General features: G+C 41.9%; 1 protein-coding gene across 2 annotated transcripts in view; it reads left to right on the forward strand.

Annotated features, from left to right (window-relative positions):
* FKTN (fukutin) overlaps positions 1-26324 on the forward strand; it is a 44394-nt gene that overhangs the window by 13178 nt on the left and 4892 nt on the right. For both annotated transcript variants that reach the window (XM_028145903.2, XM_054727252.1), the window contains exons 4-9: positions 235-438; positions 4332-4609; positions 5964-6096; positions 11108-11237; positions 16261-16394; positions 17798-17925. In XM_028145903.2, the coding sequence (XP_028001704.2) occupies positions 235-438; positions 4332-4609; positions 5964-6096; positions 11108-11237; positions 16261-16394; positions 17798-17925 (1007 nt within the window). The remainder of the gene's footprint in view (positions 1-234; positions 439-4331; positions 4610-5963; positions 6097-11107; positions 11238-16260; positions 16395-17797; positions 17926-26324) is intronic.

The raw sequence follows: 26324 nt of genomic DNA on the forward strand, positions 1-26324 counted from the left end.
GTTCTGTACCTTATAAAATATTGTGTATATTTTATTTTGCTTTATAAATATCTGTTCATCTTCCTTAATAGACTATAGAAACTCTGTATTATTATTATTTTAATATAAGAGTAAGGATGGTATCTACTGAGTAAACATTCTATATATACTTATAAAATCAATGAATACAATTTAATAAGATAGATTACTGTATTGATTTAGTAGAATTAAGGAGATTCTTTTCCTCTCAAACAGCGTGCAGTTAAAAAGTTTATTATGCTAACATCGAGCCAAAATGTACCCGTGTTTCTTATTGATCCTTTGATTCTGGAATTGATTAATAAAAACTTGGAACAAGTAAAAAATACTTCTCATGGCTCCACTTCAGAATGCAACTTTTTCTGTGTTCCAAGAGACTTTACTGCCTTTGCTCTACAGTATCACCTGTGGAAGAACGAGGTAAGATGATTTGCTTTCAGATAATGGAATGTCTTTACAAAATAGTGTGATAATACCAGTTTAAAATGTAAAACATTTAACAAATTTTTAAAGCTTTTTGTAAATTGTATTAGGAATATTTCCAGCTGTAAGTAACAAGAGAATAACAGTTTAAGCATAGAAATATAGTCAATAATATTTTAATAACTATGTGTGGTGTCAGGGGGGTATAGACTTAACAGGGGATCACTTTGTAAGTTACATAAATGTCTAAACGCTATGCTGGCCACCTGAAACTAATATAATACTGAATATCAACTGTAATTGAAATAAAAAATATAAAAAATAATAGCTTAAGTGAATAGGGAATTTGTTTTTCTTGTATAAAGGTTGGTGGCTGTTGGTGGCCACTGGCATCAGGCCTTGCATCACTGAAGTTCATTCTTCATTTCTCTCACCTTCACAGGATAGCTGTCCTACCTCCCAGGCACCAGGTTCATGTTCAAGGTATTCAGGAAGGGACGGTGATACTGTCCATCTTTAGAAGTAAAAATTTTCTCAGAAGCTTCTGGTGAACTATTTATGGCTCACGGCCCAGAACTATATTCATATGTCTCCTTGTTGTGAAGGAGGCTAAAAAGCCAGGTTTTCAGCCTTCCCATTGGTGTAGGCAGGCAAGTAGGAAGGGATTTGGTGATGAATTGTTAGTATCTGCCACACAAGGTGTACGTGAAGGTAGTATCCCTAACCTATAGCACCATTCTTTCCACTTTGTAAATGCACAGTACTTGTTTGATACTCAAGTGGGGTGCTTCTTAGATGTGTCCAGAAATTCAAACTTACATGTAAAGTCACACAGTAAAAAGAAAAAAAATATTAAACATGCCAAGACTTTGCTTACTTCTTTATTTTGAATACCTCTAATGCTCTAACTTCCCAACTTTACTAATTTTCATTCTGAGGAGTTCAAGTAAGAATGCAAAAATTAGCATCAGATTAAATGAACTCAACTAGTTAGTCAGCCACTCGTGGCAGCATGTGCACTAATTGTGCAGTGGGATCTGTTCCGTTGTGTGACCTGAAACAGGTGGGCGACCCTCCAGGGTGGCGATGTGGTCCAGGAAAGCAGGAGAAGCCCACACTCTTACCCAGGACCTCGAGGGAATGAACCTTGACTTATTTCCAGCTTACAGTTCTTGTTTTTTCTTTCCTCTCAACTCTATATTTTGAAAATATTTAAACTTATAGAAAATTTAGGACATATTATTTTAAATGTAATTTTTAGTTTTTAATCACAATTATGCTAGAGCTAAGTTTAAAAAAAATCAGGTAGTAATGGGAAGCTCATGATGGAAAAGAGTGGTATCTGCCTCTTCTCTCCTCAGCCCTTACTCGCACTCATAGAACCAGCCGCTTTCACCTGCCTACTTTACCTTCTCATTTATAAATGAAATGTTTATGCTTCGGTTTTTCATTATTACATATTTAGGTTATGAGTTATTCTTGGTCAGGGGAATTCCTGGACAACTTTCCTCTGAGCAGTGACTTAGAGGTCCATGCTGTTTCCTTTGTGTGGCTTTTCCACCTTGGAGTTCATTTCTTTCGTACATGCAGTTGAAACAGGGAACGCATGGAAGAACTTATGGGATATTGTAAAGCCAGGCCTGGAAGTGGTGTGTGATACATCCATCCACATTCCTTTGTCCAGAACACAAATTAGCTCTATATCTAGAAAGGAGGAGACAGTTGTTACAGTAGTTAGCATTCTACTAAAATTATCACTTTCTCTCATTTAATAACATAAACAACAACAAATATTTATTGAGCACCTGCTGGGTACTAGCCACTCTGTTGATTGTTATGGTTGGGGAACTTGGTCTGTTAATGAAGTTTAAACAAATAGTTTTAAAAACTATAGTTAGTACTAAGATAGGGGTTTGTTGTTAAAAGAGTATAGATGAGGATACATCTAATCCAAATGACAATGTTCAAAGGTGATAAGTGATGTGAATAAAGTCCTCTTGAAACATGCAAATTTCCTGACACAGCTCCACCATTTAATAACTTTACTGTCTGGTATTATCACTTGGAGCTGTTTTTCCTTAACTGTAGAGGAGGCAAAACATCTTCCTTGCTGACCTCACAGCGTTTTGTGGGCTTCAGATGAGATAATGATTGTGAATGAGCTTTGTACACATTGTATAAATATAGACTAGCAAGGTAGTGTTACAGAGTGAACGAACCTTGGATTTGGTTGGATAATACATAAATGCTGGTATTATTAATTTTGTTGTATGTTTTTTTCCCCCCAGAGTTCTGTGAGTCTGCTTCTTTATAATACCTCTGCTACTTACTTTAGAGGATAGATGTCATAAATAAATGCAATAATGTTTATAAAAGTTCCTTGAATATTGTAAATTCTATTCAAATGTAAGGTGTTCTTCATCATTAACACTGTTCAATGATCTATAGCGCTGGTTGTTGAGATTAGGACTAAAAATCTACCATCTATATTAGTCTTGTCTTGTGAGATTTATGTTATCCTGTATAATAAAAACCTAATATGCTAAGTGTCCAACCATTCAACCAGTCACTATGATGCACACTGACCACCAGGGGGCAGACACTTTGACCAGTAGGTTAGCTTGCTGTTGGGGTCTGGCCGATCGGGCCTGGGTGAGACAGGCCAGACACGCCCTGTAGCCCTCCCGCAGTCCCTTTTTGAGCCTGATCAGGACTGGGCAAGATGGGCCAGACACACCCTGGAGCCCTCCCACGGTCCCTCCCCAGCCAGCCAACCTCCCACGGTCCCTCCCTAGCTGGCCAGCCCTGATCAGGACTGAGCGAGATGGCCCGTTTGGGACTGGGCAAGATGGGCTGGACACACCCTGGAGCCCTCCTGTGGTCCCTCTCGGGCCCTGATTGTGCACTGGTGGTATACCTCAGCCTGGCCTGCGCCCTCTTGCAATCCAGGACCCTTCAGGGGATGTAGGAGAGCCAGTTGTGGCCTGATCCCCGCAGGCCAAGCCGAGGGACCCCACCAGTGCACAGGCACCAAACTTCTAGACTATATATATAAAAGCCTAAGCAACCATTCGACCGGTAGCTATGACACATATACTGACCACCAGGGGGCAGAAACTCAACGCACAGGCATGGAACAGATTGATGAATCTCAGAGGGAATGGGGCAGGAAGAGATTAACCAAAGATCTTGTATGCATGCTAGAGGCCCAGTGCATGGATTCATGCACCGGTGGAGTCCCTTGGCCTGGCCTGTGGGAATTGGGCCAAAACCACCTCTCTGACATCCCCCGAGGGGTCCTGGATTGCGAGAGGGCACAGCCCAGGCTGAGGGACCCCCACCGGTGCACAAATCCGTGCATCGAGCCTCTAGTAACTAATGATATTGGGAAATGCACTTTGTTTTATAGTATGTCTTGGTCTGTTTTCTACTGATTTGCATTATAATGGGCTTCTTTTATAGTAGCAGTGTAAGGTGTTAGGATATAAACTATAGGATGAAAGTACTACTTTTCTCAAGCATGTTTAAAGATAAAGGTTATTAGAAGTTAAATTGAGAATTACTAGTTTAAGTGCTATCCTAACATTTATTTTATAGATACTAATCAGAGACCACTAAACTGAGCATTCTCATTTCAAGGAAAAATTTTATATTTATTTTCATAAAGAGAGTCTTTGAACATGTCTTCCAAGCTACTTAGTTTCTCTCTTTTTACTTTTCTTTTTACTCCCACTATCTCATACTTCCCCTCACCACCCTCATTTTCAAATTTTCTGGCAAAGAACAGATTAGCACAAAAATATGTATGGCTTAATTCAGTATAAATCATTTTAGTTTTGCTGCTAGTATTTGGTTTTAAATATTTATGCTTGATGTTTCTTTGGTTTTAGGAAGGCTGGTTTCGGATAGCTGAAAACATGGGATTTCAGTGCCTGAAGATCGAGAGCAAAGATCCCCGGCTGGATGGGATAGACTCACTTTCTGGAACTGAAATCCCCCTGCACTACATCTGTAAACTGGCCACACACGCCATTCACGTGGTGGTCTTTCACGAGAGGAGTGGCAACTACCTCTGGCATGGCCATCTGCGCCTCAAAGGACACATGGACAAGAAGTTTGTTCCTTTTCGAAAGTTACAATTTGGTCGTTATCCAGGAGCTTTCGACAGGTAAATTTAGGGTCTGAAGAGGAAATGTGAAACCTATATCATCCAGTCATAAATTCTTACTTCTTTTTTTTTTTTTTTTTTTTTTGACATTTAGTAATTGCATCTAATATGTAGTTCACATAACTCAGTTTTGAAATGTTAATATTCAACAGGAAGAAACTCATGCACAAATGCACCAGGAAATATATATAAATACTAGAGGCCCAGAGCACAAAATTCGTGCACTCACGGGGCTCCCTCAGCCTGGCCTGTGTCCTCTTGCAATCTGGGAGCCCTCGGGGTATGTCCAACTGACGGCTTAGGCCTATTCCCCATGGGCCTAAGCTGTCAGTCAGACATCCTTAGCACTGCCACAGAGGCGGGAGAGGCTCCTGCCACTGTGCTTGCCAGCCGTGAGCCTGGCTTCTGGTTGAGCAGCACTCCCCCTGTGAGAGTGCACTGACCACCAGGGGGCAGCTCCTGCATTGAGCATCTGCCCCCTGGTGGTCAGCGCATGCCATAGCGAGCAGTTGAGCTGCATTAGCATATCATTAGCATATTATGCTTTGATTGGTTGAACGGATGACCGGTCAACCAGACACTTAGCATATTAGGCTTTTATTATATAGGATGTTCATAGCAACATTCTTCTTAATGCCCCCAAACAAGTCATTCTATATTCATACAACCAGTAGTATTGTAGAGCAGAGAAACGAATGTACTAGTGCTCTGTGCAACAACATAGATGAATCCTGCATTGTTGAGTGGCAGAAGCAAGGCATAAAAGAATGTAAACCTTATGATTCTAGTTATCAAAACTTCAAATTTACATAGTGAAAGTAGTCAAAAGGAACACACTTCCAGTTATGAGGAAAATAAGTTTTGGCATGTAATATACATACAGCAAGGTGACTATAGATAACACTGTACATTTAAAAGTTGCTAAGAGAATAGATCTTAAAAAGTGATATCTGAGGTAATTGAAGAAAATATGCTTGATGTTTAGCTATTTTGCTTACATTGTATATTTTGAGAAGGCTGGGAAAACCTAGGGTGGCTTTCCCCGGCCTTGGGCTCCGCCGCAGCACCCCAGTGTCCCAGCGTCCCAGCGACCACAGGAGCCAGCCGACCCCCCAGGTCAGCTGGCTCCTGCAATCGGAGCAGGCACCGCGCTGGCGCCCAAGGCCCGGGAAAGCCTCAGGCGGCTTTCCCCGGCCTTGGGTTCTGCCACACCCCAGCTTCCCTGCAACGGTTTCCTGGTGGGCGTGGTTGATGGGCATGGCTTGGTTGGTGGGCGTGGCTTGGGTGTAGCGAAGGTGCGGTCAATTTGCATATTTGTCTATTATAAGGTAAGATCTTAACTTTTGTTTTTCAGACCAGAATTACAACAGATTACTGTTGATGGACTAGAAGTTCTCATTCCAAAAGACCCAATGCACTTTCTAGAAGAAATACCACACTCTAGGTTTATTGAGTGTAGGTATAAAGAAGCTCGGGCATTCTTTCAGGTTAGAGATAACCAAGTAGTATACGTTTTAAATTAAAGGAAGTGTGTTTGTTTTTAAGAGTTCTGGGGGTGGAGGATGGGAATAAAGGGACTTATGGAAAATGGGTGGGAAACATTTTTTTTTATTCATCTATTTTCCTCTAGATTATTTTCTTCTAATTTTTTTAAAAAGTAGATTAAACATTAACCTTAAGAAACTATTTGATATGGTTTGATATGTATGGAGACCTCGTTTACTTGGGTAGACTTTGGTAGGTTAGCACTGCCCTCTGATTTCGGTTAGGACAGCCCATAAACTTGATGGCGTTTTCTGTTCTTGAAGCACTCCAACGAGGAGGAAACCACTGCAGAAGACGGACCATGGGGGAAAAATCTTAGAGAATATTTCATGGAAAATACAGTTTTTCTCAGAGGGTTGGCACTGAATACGAAACTTTTGCGTTTATGAGGGTTTTTGAAGATAAATGCTATACAAAGACCAAGTGCTTTTGAACTTTACTTTATTCTGCTGCCCTAGCTTTCAACTCAATAAATATTTATTGAAAGCCTGTTTCCCAGGAACTCTGCTGAGCCTGGGGATATAAAGATGATTTTGAAGGGCATGAAAGTTCAGCTCTAAGAGATGACATGAAACAGAAATAATGGGAAAACGGTGAAATTCATGGTGGGGTTTTGGTACCCTATTTCTTCCACCTGCTTTTTATTTCTGGGGTTCCCTTGTGTGTACACAAGGACAGGAGCAGCATGGGAAAATGTCCCAGCTACATCATCATTGGTCAAGTACCCAGCACCAGAAAATGTGAGGTTTTTCTGGTCAGCTGTGCTGACCCCCAGGACTAGGCTTAAGGGCCCAAGTGAGCCTTTCTAACCTTCTTCCCTTAAAGTGATGCCCATCATATCCGCACCACGTAGTATCAAGAAGCAGAAGAGATGTAATCTGGTGCTTGAACTTTACCGGTCACCCTTTCTGCCCTAAGGGAGTTTGTTCTGGTAGCTACCTCTGGCATTCTAATTATGACAGTGAATTGTGAATGTCTGTCTTGTCCCCTACTAGATCATGTGCACTTTTTTTTTTTTTTTTTCCACTTTTTTTTATTTAGGTATTATATGTGTTCATATCTTACCATTGGATCATGTGCACTTTTTGATGGCAGACATCTTATTTTATTCACCTTCATAGCCTCAATATCTAGCATGGTACCTGGCACACAAAAAAAGATCGTACAATCATGGCAAAATGCCTGGAGAAGAATGTGCTCATTTGAATTAAATGATTTTTTTGGGGGGGACACTTATTAGAGCTACTCCATTACCTAGCAAGCATTTGCCCAGACTCATCTGTAGATCTTTGTGGGAAGGCAGTATAAAATGCTAAATGTTTCAAACTATTGAGAAGTCATAGGGATAGTGTCATATTAATTCCATATTTTCATTCTTGAGATTTTGAGGGGGAAAAATCAGCATTTGAGCAAAAAGTATAGATGACCGATGTTCAGAGGGCTGATCCGTTTATCACAGCCTCATAGTTTTTATGTTTAAATACCATCACATAGCAATACTACAATGCTGTCTGGAGGTTGATATTTGTAACATGATCAGGTGGAACTCTGTATCCATTCTTCACCATGTTATGTGTCCTTCACTGCCTCAAAACAGACATGTGATTCTGCTGATGTATTGGTATTACTGATATAGTGTGCCTGATGGGATAGACAACTTTCTAAATTTTTTATCCTTTTAGATGTTTCATTCTTCATCATTTCTTATGTTAAAACGATAATTAAAAGATGAGGAGGGTCTGTTTTCAAATGGAAGCAAACATACATAACTTTGAGCACTTGATGGCGCCAAACAGTCTTCAATACAATGCCTTGTGTAAAACAAGCAACCAATCTAAAATCTCATAAAAGCAGCCTACAAACTTTTTAAAAAAATAATAATTTATTTTGAAACATTCTCAAACTTTTAGAAAAGTTGCAAACATAATACAGATAATTTTTTTCCTAAACCATTTGGGAGTAAGTTGTAGACCATATCCCCCATAACTTGAAATAATTTAGTATTTCCTAAAAGCAAGAATATTCTCTACAGGTATTAATGCAAAAATTGGGAAATTAACATATAGATTATTATTTAATCCTCATTCAAGTTTTTCTAATTGTCCCAATAATGACCTTTATAACAAAAGGATTCGATTTAGCGTCACATTGTGTTTAATTCCCTTGTCTCTAGTCTCCTGCAGTCTGGGACAATTTCACAGTCCTTTTTTGACTTTCATGACCTTGTTAATTTTGGGTTTTAAAAATTGTCTCTTATTTGGGTCTTTGTCTGGTCTTTCTTCATGTTTGATTCAGGTTATAAGCTTTATTGGGATCACACAGATGTGATGCTATGCTCTTCTCATTATATCCTCTTAGGTGCTGCACAACTTTGATATGTTCCATTGCTGTTGACATTCAAGTTGATCACTTGGCTTCACCCCTGTGAAATTTCTGTTTTTTTACCTTTGTAATTAATAGTATTTGGCATGAAGGTACTTTAAAACTATGTAAATATTGTCAATATCATCATCAAACTTTCAATTTATTTATTTGTTTATACCAGTATGAACTCATGGTTTCCTATCCTTTCAGTTAATTTTCATTATTTATTTTGGTCCCCTAATTGTTCCACATTGCCATTGGGAACCCCTTCACAATGGCTTCTGTGTGATTTTGATAGGTCTCTGTCATTTTTTGAGCACTTCCTTATTTTTGGCACAAGATATGCTAGGTTCATATTGTAAATTTCCCTGCCACAATCCTGGAATCAACCGTTTCTCTAGGATGCTAGTTGTGCTTGTTGCTATTTGGGTTTTGCTGCACACAGGTCCTCCTGGTAACAGGAGTAGAGTGTGTATGTGTATGTGTGTATTCACATTGATATCCCCAATCTTATTAATTTATTTCCATATTTGTGACTCCCTTCTCAGTGAGAAACCTGACTCTATTATCCTTAATGTATTTACTTATTTGTTGAATCTCCCATCATTTCTGTTGCCCCTCCCCTGTGTGACTGCTGTCCTCTCCCTGCTCAGATGTTGCTATCCCCCGCTGGACTGCCCTTACGCAGACACACTTCTCACCCTGCTCAGGCACTGGCTTCCCCACTGGACAGCCCTCCATGTGGAGCCCTCATCACTGGCTCAGGTTCTGATACTTAAACAGACCACCACTGTGCACTTGCTGGCTCTGCCTCACCTAATGGCTCTGGTTTTGAATAGTTTGTGGGGTGGCGGGGAAGGGAAGTGCTCTCCTGACTTCCTTTGTTTAGTTTTAATTATTTTCTCAACCTACCAAGAAGTTTAAAACTAGGGTAATATACATTTTTTTCTGAACTTGATTTTGTTAATTATCAAAAAATAATTAATGAGCTCCAGTCTGTTGAATTTGAGTGAGAAACAAGCAGGGAATATGGAAATATCTGGACACCTGGACTCAGATTGTATTTTGCTTCAGATATGCTGGTAGCACTCAGAATTAGCCTTCTTTTTCCCTACTTGCCCAGCCTGCTAAATTGTGATGTGGAGGAGGGAGTTAATAAAGGTGTAAGTCTCATCCTGGCTGTGTTCCTTCCCCTTTAACTTGTCTCCTAGAATCTATTCCTGTAGTCTTATTTTATAAAATAAACTAGAGGCCCGGTGCACGAAATTCGTGCGGGGGGGTGTCCCTTAGCCCAGCCTGCACCCTCTCCAATCTGGGACCCTTCGAGGGATGTCGGACATCCCTCTCACAATCCAGGACTGCTAGCTCCCAACTGCTCGCCTGCCTGCCTTCCTGATTGCCCCTAACTGCTTATGCCTGCCAGCCTGATCACCCCCTAACCACTCCCCTGCCAGCCTGATTGATGCCTAACTGCTCCCCTGCCAGCCTGTTTGCACCTAAATGCCCTCCCCTGCAGGCCTGCCCCCCCAGGCCTGGTCACCCCTAACTGCCCTCCCCTGCAGGCCTGCTCTCCCCTGCAGGCCTGGGTCCCCCCCAACTGCCCTCCCCTGCAGGTCCAGTCACCCCCAACTTCCCTCCTCTGCCGACCTGGTCACCCCTAACTGCCCTCCCCTGCTGGCCATCTTGTGGTGGCCATCTTGTGTCCACATGGGGGCAGGATCTTTGACCACATGGGGGAAGCCATCTTGTGTGTTGGAGTGATGGTCAATCTGCATATTACTCTTTTATTAGATAGGATAGAGGCCTGGTGCATGGGTTGGGGCCAGCTGGTTTGCCCTGGAGGGTGTCCCAGATCAGGGTGGGGGTTCCCTTGGGGTGTAGGGTGGCCTGGGTGAGGGACCTGTGGTGGTTTGCAGGCTTGCCACGCCCCCCGGCAACCCAAGCGGAGGCCCTGGTATTTGGGATTTATTTATCTTCTACAATTGAAACTTTGTAGCCTGGAGCGGAGCCAAGCCATCTGCTCGCTCTGTGGCGGCAGCCATTTCTGTTGGGATTTATTTATCTTCTTTAATTGAAACTTTGTAGCCTGGAGTGGAGGCCTAGGCCAGCCAGGGCTGCAGAAGCTTGGCTTCCTCCATCGCCAGGGGCAACCCTAGCCTCCTGCTCTCTCCAGCTCCATGGCTGCCGCCATTTTTGTTGGGATTTATTTATCTTCTATCATTGAAACTTTGTAGCATTGAGTGGAGGCCTAGGCCAGCAAGGGCAGGCGGAAAGCTTGGCTTCCTCCATTGCCGGGGAAACCCAAGCCTTCCTCCTGCTCTCTGTGGCCGCAGCCATCTTGGTTGCATTTATTTGCATATTCGCTCCTGATTGGCTTGTGGGCGTGGCTTGTGGGTATAGCAGAGGTATGGTCAATTTGCATATTACTCTTTATTAGATAGGATATGTGACTAACAGAGAACTCTGAAACTTCATTTTTATAATAGAAAAATATATGGGGCTAATTTTCACATTTAACTTGGATGTCACAGAAATGTTTCTAGCAATTTAGAAATGGCAGCAATAGCTAACCATTTATTATATCTGTAGCAGTACCTTGATGATAGCACTGTGGAAGCTGTGGCCTTTCGGAAGAGTGCAAAGGAATTGTTGCAACTTGCAGCCAAAACGTTAAAGAAATTGGGAGTGCGGTTCTGGCTGAGCAGTGGGACTTGTCTAGGTAAAATTCTTACTTTGCATTGGTCTTTGTGTCATTTTGTCCTCTTTCCCTTTAGGAATGACTGCTTGAGATGGCAAAATGTCAGTGATAGGTTAATTCTTGCTCCATGCTCTATATTTATTCTATCTATAAATATGACACTTAACCTAACTTCTAGGTTAAGTGTCATATTTATAGATAGAATAAATATAGAGCATGGAGCAAGAATTTATTGATTTCTTTAAAGAAATTAATTTCAGAAGCATAAAAGTGAGTTAGGAAGGCCATCTGTGTGTTTACCAAAAATTATAATTCATGTGTATAAAATTTACATCAGAACCTATAGACTATACTTGATTCTCAGGTAAGCCTTACATTAGCATTTTATTATTTCTATCCCAAAGATTATTGTTGCATTTAAACAGAAACTATTCATTTTCTTTACTTACACATCATACAAACAACTTACTTGCACCAAAAGTTGCTACTGAGAGAAAGACTGAAGGGAGTGCCATAAGGTCTTCCACAAGCCTTTCCAGGTCATCGGTAGCATCACTGATTGGACGGCACTGCCTTACCACGTTCTAATTATTCCGAGATGGGGAATGTAGACGCTTCTAGAGTCCTTAGGCAAGTTGCTCTTAGAATCTGAGAAAGATTTCTGGATCTCTTTCCACTGTGCATTGGATTAAACTACTTTGGAATTTCAAATTATTTAGAATTTTGTTGTTTTTATTCCCTCTTGTTTATAACTGTAGTTAGTTATAACTGTGTTCTTTCTTGATTATAACTGTATGTGTACAAAAATTAATTTTGCTCCTGCTTTTATAGGATTTCCATATCATTTATTTCTAATTCAAGAGACCTTTGAGAGTGAAAGGGAGTCCCATTAATAACTATGTTGGGCAACAGGCCTAGACTGGGATATTTGGTAGCCTGCCTATTAGATTTTGTGGAAAATTCACATGGTTTTTTCCAACAAGGAGTTTACAGCTAAAGTAAGCCAAAAAGGAGTACATCTCACACACTTATGTGATATATGCTTTAAAGTTTAACTTTTGAAGCAAAATTGTTTTACTGATTGTCATCAAAAATACTTCTTAATTATTTGTCATGATGTGTTTTGAGATTTTAGCCCCATGGTTATTTTTATTTATGAAATGAGGGAGTTGGATTAGATTATATTTAAGAGCCTTCCATTTTTAATAGTTTATGATTCTTTTACAAATGTGAATTGTAGATTTTTCTCAAACTACAGTGAGACCCCTCCCCCCATCTTAGGCTTTAATAAAACCCTAATATGCAAATCGACCAAATGGCAGAACGACCGGTCACTATGAAGCGCATTGACGTGCAGGAGTTGGGGACAGCTCCTGCGTTGATCATCTGGCCCCTGAGAGGAAGGTGACCGGCAGTGGTGATCGAGGGGTGGGGCCGGCCAGTGGGCAGTGCCAGGCTGCCAGCCAAGGCGGGGACCCCTGATTGCCCCACCCGCCAGTCGACCCACAGTTGGCCCTGATCACCGGCCAGGCCTAGTGCCCTACCCTATATATTGGGAACAGTGTCTTAGATTTAAAAATTAAAACCTGGCAAGGCTACTCTAACACTGAAAAAACAGGATGATGTGGTGATGACATGCTTGGACTCTGGCTTGCACATTTGTGGTCAGCCCTGATTCTGACACAACTGTGTGACAAAGCCAATTACTTAACTTCTCTCAGCTTCAGTTTTTCCACCCATAAGATGGGGGAAATGGTACTACTGCCTCAGAAGGATCATGTTATGTACTACTTTTTATAATCAGGGCAAAAAAATGTAGCTGCCCATACAACAGCAAGATGCCTTTCACCTGTATGAAAAGTATGGTCACTGGTGCATGCAGTGTCCCAGATTGCAAGAGGGATGTCCAACTGCTAGTTTAGGCCCAACATCCCCTGAGGGGTCCCGGATTGTGAGAGAACACAGGCCAGGCTGAGGGACACTACCCCTTTCGACTGGTAGCTATGACACGCACTGAGCACCAGGGGGCAGACGCTCAACGCAGGAGCTGCCATGATGCGCACTGGCCATTTAAAAATAAATGGTACCACAGACCTGGCGCCGACAAACCAACACTCAGCTTCCCCCAAGTGGGACACAGGCCCCGCCACCACCACGGAGTGACACCCCATCAAATCACAGCCAATGCTGCCAAGACCCCATGGTGCAAAATGTAGCCCACAGCACAACCCAGAAATGGTCGTTGTGGGCGCTGGATAATGACGTCTCATAGCAATGCCTGGCTTCCTCTCCCTAGCGACTAGCCTCCTTGGAGTTTCTTCAGCCCAAGAACACAACTTGCTTTATAGCCAGGTGCAAACATTTTACACTTTAACCACATGTTTGTGAAGCATTTTCCCGTGCCTCATCTCATTTGATCCTCACAGAAGTCCTGGAGTAGGTAGATAGGAGACTTGGTAGAATCCTATTTTCTTTTCATTCGCCAGAAAACAGATTTAGAAAGTTTAGAAATGACACGACTGAAAAGAAGTAAGAAATGGTGGACCTTGAAAATGACTTCAGGTTTTCTTACTGCACAGAATATAGTCAAACACTGCTGCAGTTAAATATTTTACCCTTTGTTCTCCCTGTGTGATCTGTAATAATAATCTGCTTTGTGTTGTTATTTACTGCTGTGTTGCTGACAATTACCTGAAAGAGAAGTTGGGGTGCTTCACTGGGCAGGAAAAAGTTTAGCTAAATCAGAAAGCAGGTCTAATTAAGCAAGTTTATTCTATATCTATAAAAGGCTAAGTTGGCTCGCTCATGTGCGATACACATAAAGCTCTCACGTCCCAATCGCATGCAAGTGTTTTGATCTGTCATTGTTGATCATGAATTTGACACTTCTATTATAGAGAAAGGGCAAATAGTGATATTAAAATATTTCTTCTAATTAATTACCGTTCAATGTGCACGAATCCGTGCACTGGAACACTAATGTTAAAAAAAAAAAGAAAGTTTAGAATTCCAGACAGTATTGCCCAATGGCAATACCAACAAGGATAATCATAGGCCTTTATATACTTTTTAAATAATTTGGATGGAAGGCTTCAAAGGATAATAGGGGAGACTGAGAAACCCTTAGCAATATTAAGGTATAAATTTTGTGTGTTTTTTAGAATAGTACTGTAGCATCTGATTGAGAAGTAGACACATAGTAAATACCTAGAAATATCTTTTGACATGCTGATAACTGAGGTTGATACTGCTCTTCTTTTTTATATGATCCATCAGACATGAGCTGTTCAGAACTCTTAAGTTCTATGAACTACTGCTCAGGAAAGGGATATTTAAGCAAAAGAATTAAATTTTATATATGTATGTACATATATACATATATTTTTGTCTTTAAAATATATTTTTATTGATTTCAGAATGGAAGAGAGAGGGAGACAGAAACATCAATGACAAGAGAGAATCATTGATCACTTTCCTCTTGCACACCCCACACTGGGGATTAACCCCCAAACCCAGGCATGTGTCTTGACTGGGAATCAAACTCTGAACTCCTAGTTCATAGGTCGACACTCAACCACTTAGCAACACCAGCTGGGCTAAATTATATTTTTTTAGCATATCTTAAAGGCAGCCTTCATCATTAGAGGTTTATGATTAAACATTCTCAAAAGTAATTTAATTTTTTAAATGGATGGCCCAGTTAAAATTATTAAAGCTAATAGTTTATTCAGAAATTAAAATACATGTGGAATCTAATGAACAAAATAAACTGATGAATAAAATTGAACCAGAGACATAGAAGCATGGAACAGACTGATGAATTTCAGAGGGAAGGTGGGGATAGGAGTGTGGGAGGGGAGTAATTAACCTGGGAATTTATATACATAATAGAGGCCTGGTGCACGGATTCGTGCACTGGTGGGGTCCCTCAGCCTGGCCTGAGCCCTCTTGCAATCGGGGACTTCTCAGGGGATGTCAGGACTGCTGGTTTTGGCCTGATCCAGGGCCTGGCCTGCAGGGATTGGGCCCAAACCGGCAGTCCAACATCCCCCAAGGGATGTAGTGGTGCACGAAGCAGCAGGCGGCTGGGGAGGAGGCTGAGCTTGAGCCTGGGCCAGGCATCGCTCCGCTCCTGTTCATCCCAGCCCCACTGTGCCTGCCGCCACTGCCACTCAGTCGCGCTGCCGCAGAGGCAGGAGAGGCTCGCGCTGCCGCAGCTGTGCTTGCCAGCTGTGAGCCTGGCTTCTGGCACCAGTCAGTCAGCTGAGTGGCACTCCCGCTGTGGGAGCACACTGACCACTGGGGGGCAGCTCCTGCATTGAGCATCTGCCCCCTGGTGGTCAGTGCGCGTCATAGCGATTGGTCATTCAGTCGCTTAGGCTTTTATATATATAGGTATGCATAACCCATGGACACAGACAATAGAGTGGTGAAGGCCTGGGAGATGCAGGTACAGAGTGGAAGGGGTCAATGGGAAAAAAACACACAAAGGGGACATCTGTAATACTTTCAACAATAAAGATAAATTTTAAATACATTATGAAAGTTTGTGAGGATGCTTAGTGCTCAGACTAGTAAAAGGAAAGAAGGGAGGGAGGGAAGGAAGGTTGATTCTTCAACAAGTGGGTCCTATAACCACATATTTTATCTTAGGATCTAATTTTTAAAAATAATTTTAGTAAGTCCTGGCCAATGTGACTCAGCTGGTGGAGTGTTGTCCCATGCACCAAGAGGTCACCTGGTTCAATGACCAGTCAGGGCACATGCCCAGGTTGTGGTCTCAATACCCAGTAGTGGGTGTGCAGGAGGTAGATGATCAATGTTTCTCTCTTATCAATGTTTTTCTTCCTCTCCTTTCATCTCTCTCTCTCTCTCTAAAATCAACCAAAACATATTTTTAAAAAATAATTTTAGTGAAGCACTGTAAGTCTACTCCTATGAAATAAAATCCACTGTTACAAAGATCATTATAATAATGACTGGTTTTTCCTAACCTCAGGGTTTTTTTTTGTTTTCTTATTTTTATTTTTTTATTTACTTTTAGGATGGTATCGGCAGTGCAGTATTATTCCTTATAGTAAAGATGTTGATCTAGGAATTTTTATACAAGATTATCGATCTAATATTATTTCAGCATTTCAGGATGCAGGACTTCCACTCAAACACAAATTTGGGAAGGTCAGTAATAAAAGTCTGCTCTACTTTGTAAGTAACATGTCTCAAAAGTAAAACTTGAATTAATTCGGAAATGCATGTGTGGTTTTGTCACTCAGTATTCGCCAGGATGAGTACAGCAGAAGCTTGTGACCAGTTGTGACCTCTGCACTATTTAAGGAAAACGAGAAAATCTGGCTTTCTGTTAACAATGATCAGGAGAGAAAGACCTTGTACTCTTGCAGATGACTTTATTCCCATTATATTTGGCAACAATATAATATATAGTTAATACAGTATGTAATAAACAATTAATGTAAGAAGTCCATCTACCCTATTAAAGTTATATTGTCTCTCATGAGTAATTTAGTTTTATGTTCACTTTGGCATCATATCATTATCAACATGAAACATTTCATTGATTGCTAAGGGTTAGAAATACAGACTCATTTCAAACAGTACTTGAACTTCTTGTTTATTTCATCTGCCCTAGGTCACAGCAATTTTCTCAGGTCAGCTAGGAATAGATCATTGCAGCTTAGATGAAATCTCCTTTTAGACAATTTGATTCCTATGCCCTAAGCCTATGATCCCTTGCAATCACCTTCCTATTAAGTTTCTTGTTTCCAGAATGGTATTGTCCAGGAAATAAAGTAGAAGTATGTTTAGTCACTGGAAAATTACTTTCCTTATCATAAACATTCTAGTTTATTAAGAAAATTTAATACAATGTTTCCTGTGGTTAAAGTCGAAGCAATAGAACTCTAGTCATTCAGTAAACGTTTACTCAACCCTCACTCTATGCCTGACACTGTTGTCGGCACCTGGGACATAAGATGAATAAGTTATAGTCCTTACCTTTGAGAAGTTCACTGATTGGAAGAAAAATTGCATAAATAATTATGTGACTGATTCTGTAACAGACAGAGGCACCAAGTCCAGTAGGAACATAATTATTTGTAGAATAAATTTCTTAGGAAAATACTCTCAAAATTGTTTGTACCTTTAACTTTTATCTATGTTTTTTATGTACATATGGTATGTATATGGATTTCTGTAATAGAACAAGTACTTATTTATTGATTGTAATGAAAAACATCTTTCCTTATAGTTGATTATTAAAGGGAGTTATTTGTCTTTGGTTCTTTTCTTTCTTTAGTCAGAAAGGGGCTCAGGAACAGGAAATTCTGCAGAGAGAAAATTTAGCTACTGATAAGTCATTACCCTGAGTTGTCATCAGTTGTAAGAAGCAGCATTATTTTATATGCATTTAAGAAAGAAATGAAATGATGCTGTGCTACTGATGCATTTCAATTTGAAAACACATGTATCTTAAAATCAATACTCTATATAAAACTATCTTTTTAATTAAAAAAGATATATATTTCCTTTGTTTCAGTCTGTGAAGGTTTTCATCTTCCCTCTAGGTAGAAGACAGCTTGGAACTATCTTTCCAGGGAAAAGATGATGTAAAACTTGACATTTTTTTCTTCTATGAAGAGACTGACCATACATGGAATGGAGGCACTCAGGCCAAAACAGGAAAAAAGTTTAAGTATGATTCAGATAAGTACTTACAAAAGGGGCTATAGAAATATTCAGAGGTTGGGGGGTGGGGAGACTCTGTCAAGGCTCTGTTATTAGCTAATACTCTCTGAGCTTACCCTTAGAGCCCAGCTTTGTTTACAGAACCACCTATCAGGACATCTGTGGGAGGAAGTATCCCTGGGTTTGTCAGTCCAGAGAGTCATTATAATTAGAAGCCCTTGAGTTATCAGAAAGATAAAACCAAAACAAGGAACACAAAAACTAAACCCAGAGCCTGAGCCCAAACACGGATTGACCGGATTGACCGTTAGAGCTGTAAGGTTGGGGATGGGTAAAGGTCAATGAGGCAATCATTGTGAAGTGAAGGGGAAGTGAGGAAATTGGGATTGAATGAGGCCATGAGTGAAGGGCAAGCCCCGATCTGTGCCCTTAACAGAGGCTGAGGGCTTATCCTTGAAAGATGCCCATTGGGAGTAACAGCTACCATATTTTGTCAAATATAAGATGATATACATTGTAAGATGCACTATTATTTTATGTGCTACTAAGTAAGGAAAAACTGCCAGTTATAATCATAAGACACATGAGTCACAGATGGAAGAATTTGGGGGGAGGGATCTCAGAACTGAAGGAATGTAATATATTAGTTTGGCATTTTAAACATTTTTAATGCTGCCATGGTAAAAGTCCTTGATGAGAGAAGACGGAAATAACTTGAGAGTAGCTGTGCTCTCCTTTGTAATGCAGTTGGCCTGTTCTCAGTTCTGAGAGAGAATGAATGGGAAGGAGAACCTAGAGCTGGGGTTTTGGGGTCAGGCCTACCTGGGAAACCTCAACGACACCTAACATGTGACCTTTAGCTTTTCTGAACATTAATCTTCTCATCTATTAAATGTGGGTAGTGCTACTGTGAGTCAGGCACTATTATGAACATTTCACAAGTATTAACACATCTAATTCTTAACATCCTTAAGAGGTAGATATTCTGTGAGGTGCTGAGACCTTAAGGAGTTTGTTCTAGATCACATAGCAAGTAAGTGAAGGAGTCAGACCCCAGCCTGTCTCTAGAATTCATACTTTTAACCACTACTTCCCACTGCCTCTCCAACACACTTGACAATTGGAAGCACTTAGTGTAGTGCTTAGTACTTATTAAGTCAATGGGGGTTATCAGCGGTGTTATCCTATATAATAAAGAGCTAACATGCTAATTAGACTGGACGGCAGAACAACTGTCCGGACAACCTTCCGGACAAAGCTGTGACTGCGAGGGCCGAGGCAGCCAGGGCTGCAAAGGCCTACTCTTACATGAATTTCGTGCATCAGGCCTCTAGTTATTTAATATTATTAATACTGTAACTACTAATCTGATTAATATCATGACTGTCATGATATTAATTAGTGGCATAAACTTACCTCACCAACAAGCTGAGATTGTGGCTTCGATCACTGAGTACATAGAGCCATTGGGCACAGTGGGGAATGTTCTGTAACACAGAAAGGGAATCCACACTCGTCCTGGTTTCTCCTGTGTACGGTGGCATACCCTCCTGGAATCGCTGGGTCCTTTTTGAAGGCAAGGGACCTTCATGTAAAGTTAACCTTGGTCCGGAGGTTTGAGATAATCCAAACCTTTTTTCTCAAAAGTTATAAAGCATTCCCAAGTTGACACTGACCTCAGAGCATATTCTTGAAACTTTTATATATTACTAGAGATCCAGTGCACGAAATTCGTGCACAGGTGGGGTCCCTAGGCCTGGCCAGCAATCAGGGCTGATCAGGTTCCCCGCCTCCCCACCTCCTCCTTCCCTTGCCACCCGCATCCACCACCACCCACCCCCAGTTCCCTGTCCCAGCCCAGGGCTTGGCCCCGATCAGGTGATCGGGGCCTGCTGGCCAGGGAGAGGGGCCAACCACCACCATGACGGGCGGGCAGTGGGCTGACTGGGGCCTGCTGGCTGAGGGTAGGGACCCGGGAAGTTGGCCGCCGGCCCCAAGAAGGGAACCAACCCTCGGGCCCCCTGGGAAAGGGGCCATGTCTGCCACCACCCACCTCTGGTTCCCCACCCCAGCCTGAGGGCCCAGACCTGATCGGGCGATCAGGGCCTGCTGGCCGGGGGGAAGGACCAGGAGGTTGGCCAGCAGGCCCCATTGGCGATTGGGGCCTGCAGACTGGGAGCAGCTCCTGCATTGAGCGTCTGCCCCCTAGTGGTCAGTGTGCATCATAGTAACTGGTCATTTCGTTGTAACAGTTGCTTAGGCTTTTATATCTTCTATAATAATAAAAGTATAATATGCTAATTAGACTGGACAGTCGAACGACCTTCCGGACGAAGCCGCCGCGGCGGGGGCCAAGGCAGAGGCAGTTAGGGGCAATGAGGCAGGCATGCAGAGGTGGTTAGGGGCGATCAGGCAGGCAGGTGAGTAGTTAGGGGTGATCAGGCAGGGGGCGTTAAAGGCCAGCGGTCTTGGATTGTGAGAGGGTGCAGGCCGGGCTGAAGGCCCCCTCCCTTGCACGAATTTCGTGCACTGGGCCTCTAGTATATAGATAAAAACTTATTTGCTTTTTGACAAGCACATTCATGCTGAGTAACTTCTGATGATAAATTAATGAATATATAATTGACACTCGTGATTAGGTGAATGGGGGGTGGTGTTTTTGACATTCAGCCACAGTTTGTTTATTTAGAATGTGATAAAGATGCCAAATTTCATGTATAATCTGGAGGCTTTTAAAAAATCCTACCTTATAATAGAGAAACATGCAAATTGACTGCACCTCCGCTACGCCCACAGCCAATCAGAGCGAACAAGATGGTGGTTAATTTGCATATGTGGGCGCTGAGCGGCCTGGGTCCAGGAAACATCCTCCAGACCCAGGCTGCTCCTAACCTGTAGGCCCGTGCTTAGGTCCTGAGCGGCAGGGGTCCCAGAACGCCCCCTGGCCACTCAGAGCCTATGGGTGTAGGCGCCAAGCAACCTGGCGGGCGAGAACATCCCCGTGTCGCTATAGCGATGCAGGGATGTTCCGCCCCGCCCCCAGCGGCTTGCAAAGGCTCCTGCACAAAGCGGCGGTTTGGGGCCACGCCCCCAGCCAGGCACCCAGGACTGGGGGCTGCCGCTGGCCTCTAGGATGTGCTGAGACCCTGGCGGCCACTGCTGTGTGCTGCCCGGGGTCCCTGCAAGCCCCAAGCCTGAGGCCCATGGTCAGGCTGGCTGCTGGCCTCCCCAAGCCGCTTGCAAAGGCTCCTGCACAAAGCGGCGGTTTGGGGCCATGCCCCCAGCCAGGCGCCCAGGACCGGGGGCTGCTGCTGGCCTCTGGGGTGTGCTGAGACCCTGGCAGCCACCGCTGCGTGCTGCCCAGGGTCCCTGCAAGCCTTGAGCCTGGGGCCCATGGTGGGGCTGGCTGCTGGCCTTGGGGCGTTTGGAGACAGGGATGTTCCCACCCCGCCCCAGAGGCTTTCCAAGCTCCAGCACCAAGTGGCGGTTCGTGTCCATGCCCCCAGCCTAGCGCCCTCCACAGGGGGATGGCTACTGGCCTCTGGGGTGTGCGGAGACTCCGGCAGCCACCACCGGGTGGCAGGGACACGCCCCTAGGCCAGTGGACACAACCCAGGGGCTGCATGAGCTGCAAAGGATACACCTTTTTAAAAAAATTTTTTTATTGATTTTTTTTTTTTTTTTTTTTTTTTTTTTTTTTTACAGAGAAGAGGGGAGAGGGATAGACAGTCGGAAATATCAATGAGAGAGAAACATCCATTAGCTGCCTCCTGCACACTCCCCACTGGGGATATGCCTCCAACCAAGGTACATGCCCTTAACAGGAATCAAACCTGGGACCCTTCAGTCTGCAGGCCCATGGTCTATACACTGAGCCAAACCATTTTGAGAGTAAATACCTTTTCTGACAACTCATTGGCTAAGCTCCCTGTAGGCCACCAATTGCAGTGTTCTTGGTAATTTGGGTTATAAGAATCTAAGAAGGTAATCTAGGGTTTTTCCACCACACTCTTGAAGGAAAAAATGAAGGTCCCTTGAGGGGTCCCAGATTGGAGAGACTGCAGGCTGGGCTGAGGGACAACACCCCCTGCTACCCACCCTCCCCGCCGTGCACGAATTTTGTGCACCGGGCCTCTAGTAGACCTATAAGAAAGTATAGCATAGAAATTAAAGGCATGGTGGCAGCCCATTTGCTTTTGAATCCCAGCTCTACATTTGACCAGCTGGATATAGTACCTCGGGAAAGTTATTTAACTCCTCTGTACCTAAGTTTCCTCGAGTGTGAAATGGGAATAATAATAGAAACTGCTACATCGAGTGGTTTTGAAGATTAAGTGAGTTGATAGACAAAAGGGTTTTGAAGAGAATAAGCATGTCCTGAATGTTAAGTAATTATTAGCTGCTATTATTAATATTACTAGGGGCCCGGTGCACAAAGATTCGTGCACGGGGGAGGGGGAGGTGTGAGTCCCTCAGCCCGACCTGTACCCTCTCCAATCTGGGAGCCCTCAGGGGAGCCCTCTCCAATCTGGGAGTTTCTGTCTGTCTTTGCAATCATATGAGCAAATTGTCTGAGACCCCAACCCAGTTTGGTTTGTTGCTCACAGAATAATAGAGGCTTTTTTTTTTTCTTTGCTTCATTGGTGGAGATTTCCTAGACGTTTTAGGATATCTTCCCTTTAATTTTTCCTCGACACTCTGATTTTACTTATGTCTCTCACCTTTGCTTTCCCTCCATCCCCTACCTGCAATAGTAACTTGCTCCAGACTCACTTTGCTCTAGTGTCTAGGAGCTCCATCTGCCACCAGAACTACGATTCCCAGCATTCCTGGTGCTCCCCATACCCTGGGCTTCCACTTCTGGTCCTGGGGCTGCCACCTGAACTACTATTCCCAGAATTCCTGGTGCTCCCCGTGTTCTTGGTTTTCCCGTCCTGCTCTGTCTCCATCCCAGGACTTCCCACTCTGCCAAGTCCTCCAAGCCACCAGCTCTCCCTCTCTGCTCTCTGTCTGGCAGCTTGGGGAGCCAAGTTCCCCAAGCCGCTCCACTCTCCACTTGGTGCCTGTGTATGCAAATTAAACCGCCATCTATGTTGGGTTAATTTGCATAATCACTCCTGATTGGCTTGTGAGCGTAGCAGAGGTACAGTCAATTTACATGTTTCTCTTTTATTGTATGGGATTATATAGGACTAGTAGTGGTGGTGGTGGTGATAAAGAAAACTGTTCCTTTTCTTAGTCTTATGAGAAATTTAGAGATTAAATTGCCAAATCTATTCTTAGAGAACTCATATGAGAATATCACCTTTTTCTAAGAAAGATAATTTCTAGAGCCAGTATGATAATCCTGTTATTCTTAAATTTTCTTCTAAGGCTTGCATGTCTTCTCACTGACATGATCTGAAACCCATAAACCTCAAAAGAGCTGTTCATTTCTAAGCACTTCGTTTCGTTCATTCTGCTGTAACTGCTCTTTATGGTGGCAGTGTTTGGGAAGTGTGAAGTGTTCTGATGATTTCACAGGAGAAATGAGCAGTGGTAGAGCTGTCTGGACAGATGGTATGAGTCCCAGATTTTCTATCATGTTACCGTGACCTTAAAAGGCAGAGAAAAGAACGGGATGGCTGTGTAGAGTAGTTTCTTTGGAAGATTCCCCCATCCATATGCCATTTTCATTCTTTGCAGCACTATTTGCTTTAAAGAACTGCAGTGTTTTCTAGATGGGGGGCAGGGGAAACCTTTAGAGCTAGTCTAAGGGTCTTTATAATATTCTACTTTTTTTCAACAAAGTTAATTCTGAGAAAAGCTTAATATCATAGAATGCTTACCATTTTTTAAAAGATTGGAGAGAAACTCAGGAAGGAATAAAAAGTTTCCCTTTTCAAAACTTTACTCTTTGCCTTCAGAATTACGTTTTTGGCTCAAGATTTAATAATAATTATAATATTAACAGCATCCATAAAGATATAGTTACCACAATATCTGCTAGATTATCTGCTTAACATTATCTCTATGGGTTATATGCTCTCACTCCCAGTAGATATGAGGAAGCTGAAGCTCAGAGGAGAGAAGTAACTCACTCAAGGTCATCTTGCCATAATGGCAGGGCCAAGATTTAACTCCAGACCTAAAACGTAAATTCTTCTCTGAAATTTTGGCGTTTTTATATTTATTTTTGTTCTTCAGAGTCCCAGTCACCAGTAAACAGTAATGAAGTAATAATTATGCCTCCAGGATTCGAAGTTTAACTTCTACTGTGTGTTTACTATATGCATGCTTTATTGTACCTACTTTTTCCCCCTTATTTACATATAATTAAATGCACCCATTTTAAGTTTTGACAAATGCATATACCTATGTAACTACTACAATAATCAAGATAAAGAACATTTTTTAAGGGACACTACAGTCTAAGTGAGCACAGATAAAAATATCCTAAATGAAACACGAATACAATTTTGTACTGTGTGTGTATTACTATAATTCTCAACATTAAAGGATTAAAAGATTAAAGGGAGAGAAAAAACTATGTGATTGTTTCAGTAGATGATATTTAAACCTTTGATAAATTTTCTGATTAAAAATAAAAGGAAGGATTTTTAGTACCCTTGGAATAAAAGGGATCTAGAATTCATTTAACCTCGTTAAGAAAATATACCAAAAACTTAGAGTGAGCAGTCATACTTAATGATAAAACTTTAGAAGCTTTTCTATTAAAATTAGAAAAGAATATAAGAATGCATGCTGTCCTACTTCTATTAAGCTAGAGGGTTTAAGGCACTGGAATAACACAAGAAAAAGAAGTTAAGAGTTAAAAGAAGAGACAAAATTGGTAGAGAATAAACCGTTTGTGTTGTTTCACAGGAAATTCTTGTTTAACCCATTGTACGCCATAAGCGTCTGTAGACGCAAGCGGCGGACCTTCCCCACATGCCACGCACATCTATAAAAAAAAAAAAATGTTTTCCCTAAGTGGCAGCCCTGACCAACTTTAAAATCATTTCTCGTGAGAATTTTCAGCTGAAAATATTCAAGAACACCCAAATTGTGAGTAATATATTTATTTTTATAATATTCGTTGCAAATTGATTTTTTAATTAAATTCAAAATATCGTGGCGTGTGGGGATGGTTTCCATTTTAGACACGTGGTTAATAAAATGGCTCTGCTGCTCCAGCTTCAGAGTTTAATGTAAACTTATGTTTAAAAAGGTCAGATTCAATTGTAATTGATGTCTCTAATTCAGCCTTGCTAACTAGTAATAATAAAATGTCTTTTCTTTAACAATTATGTGTATAGGTTGTACAATTAAACTGACGAATTACTTTATCTAACCACTAATAAGTAGTTTTACAGATTTTAAGGGTGTCTGTGAGGGGGAAAATGGTCTACTCCAACAAATTATTGTTTTATAAAAAAATAAAATAACAATAATATGAGATAGAAGGAGTGTGAGTATGTGTGTTAAGATCCCTTGAATTTATATTCTGATTTAGGGTTGCTTTGTCTGAATTTAAGTCTGTTCACATTTTGGATCCTATCAGAGCTGTAAAATACAAACTGCTTAGCTGAACTTCTTAGCTTTAAAAGCTAAGGCAACATTACAGACACGTGGTGTGTTAGTCATTGTTTACTGGTAACCTGGTCAGAGAACATGGCAGGTGTTCTGTGTCACTCACCTCCCCCTTCCTCTCCACAATCCCATTTTACAATCAGTTTTATATTTTATGGTTTGTTTATCTTTTCTCTTCTCCTAGGAAACTGGAATTTTCTTTTTGCTGAATAGATTGAAAATTACTTGGTGAAAAGAAAACCACAAAAAGTTTAGGGATATCTCTCTATTTAGGACAAAATTAATGTTTGAGTTAAATTGTCTTTGAATTCTTTTAATATTGTTTATATATTTAAAATGTTTTGGTTTTGTTCATAAATCTTTTATTGTTCAAAATGTTACCTTTGTAAAGTTTGTGGTATTCTTATTCACCCTGTCTGTCCTGGACCTATGGTTTTTCTTTCTGTCACCGTTTTGGTGAGACTGTAGAGGCTAATATTTAAGAGAGAAGTTTCTTGGCCTATCTTACTAGGTAGACCATGATTTACGCCTCATTTCGACTTCAGTGTGTCAACTTGATAGGATGGGACAGGTGGACATTCTGCTGACCAGCATCAGATTGGGGAGGCTGGTGATGGATGGATGTGTCTGGTGACAAAATAAGCAGCTCTATGAATCTGAGTGTGCCAAGTATCTGTAGGACCAGCAGATGGTGGGGCCATGCTGTGTCTTCCTTCCTCCTCAGCTATGAGATTCGCTGTGGCCGTCCTTTCTCAGAAGCCAGCTGGGACTGTCGAAACTGCCAGCACCCATGGTTTGGGTGGAAGGAACTTGTTGCTTTCTTTAGAACTGGTT

This window comes from Eptesicus fuscus, chromosome 15 (assembly GCF_027574615.1).
Source record: "Eptesicus fuscus isolate TK198812 chromosome 15, DD_ASM_mEF_20220401, whole genome shotgun sequence".
NCBI classification, from domain to species: Eukaryota; Metazoa; Chordata; class Mammalia; order Chiroptera; family Vespertilionidae; genus Eptesicus; species Eptesicus fuscus.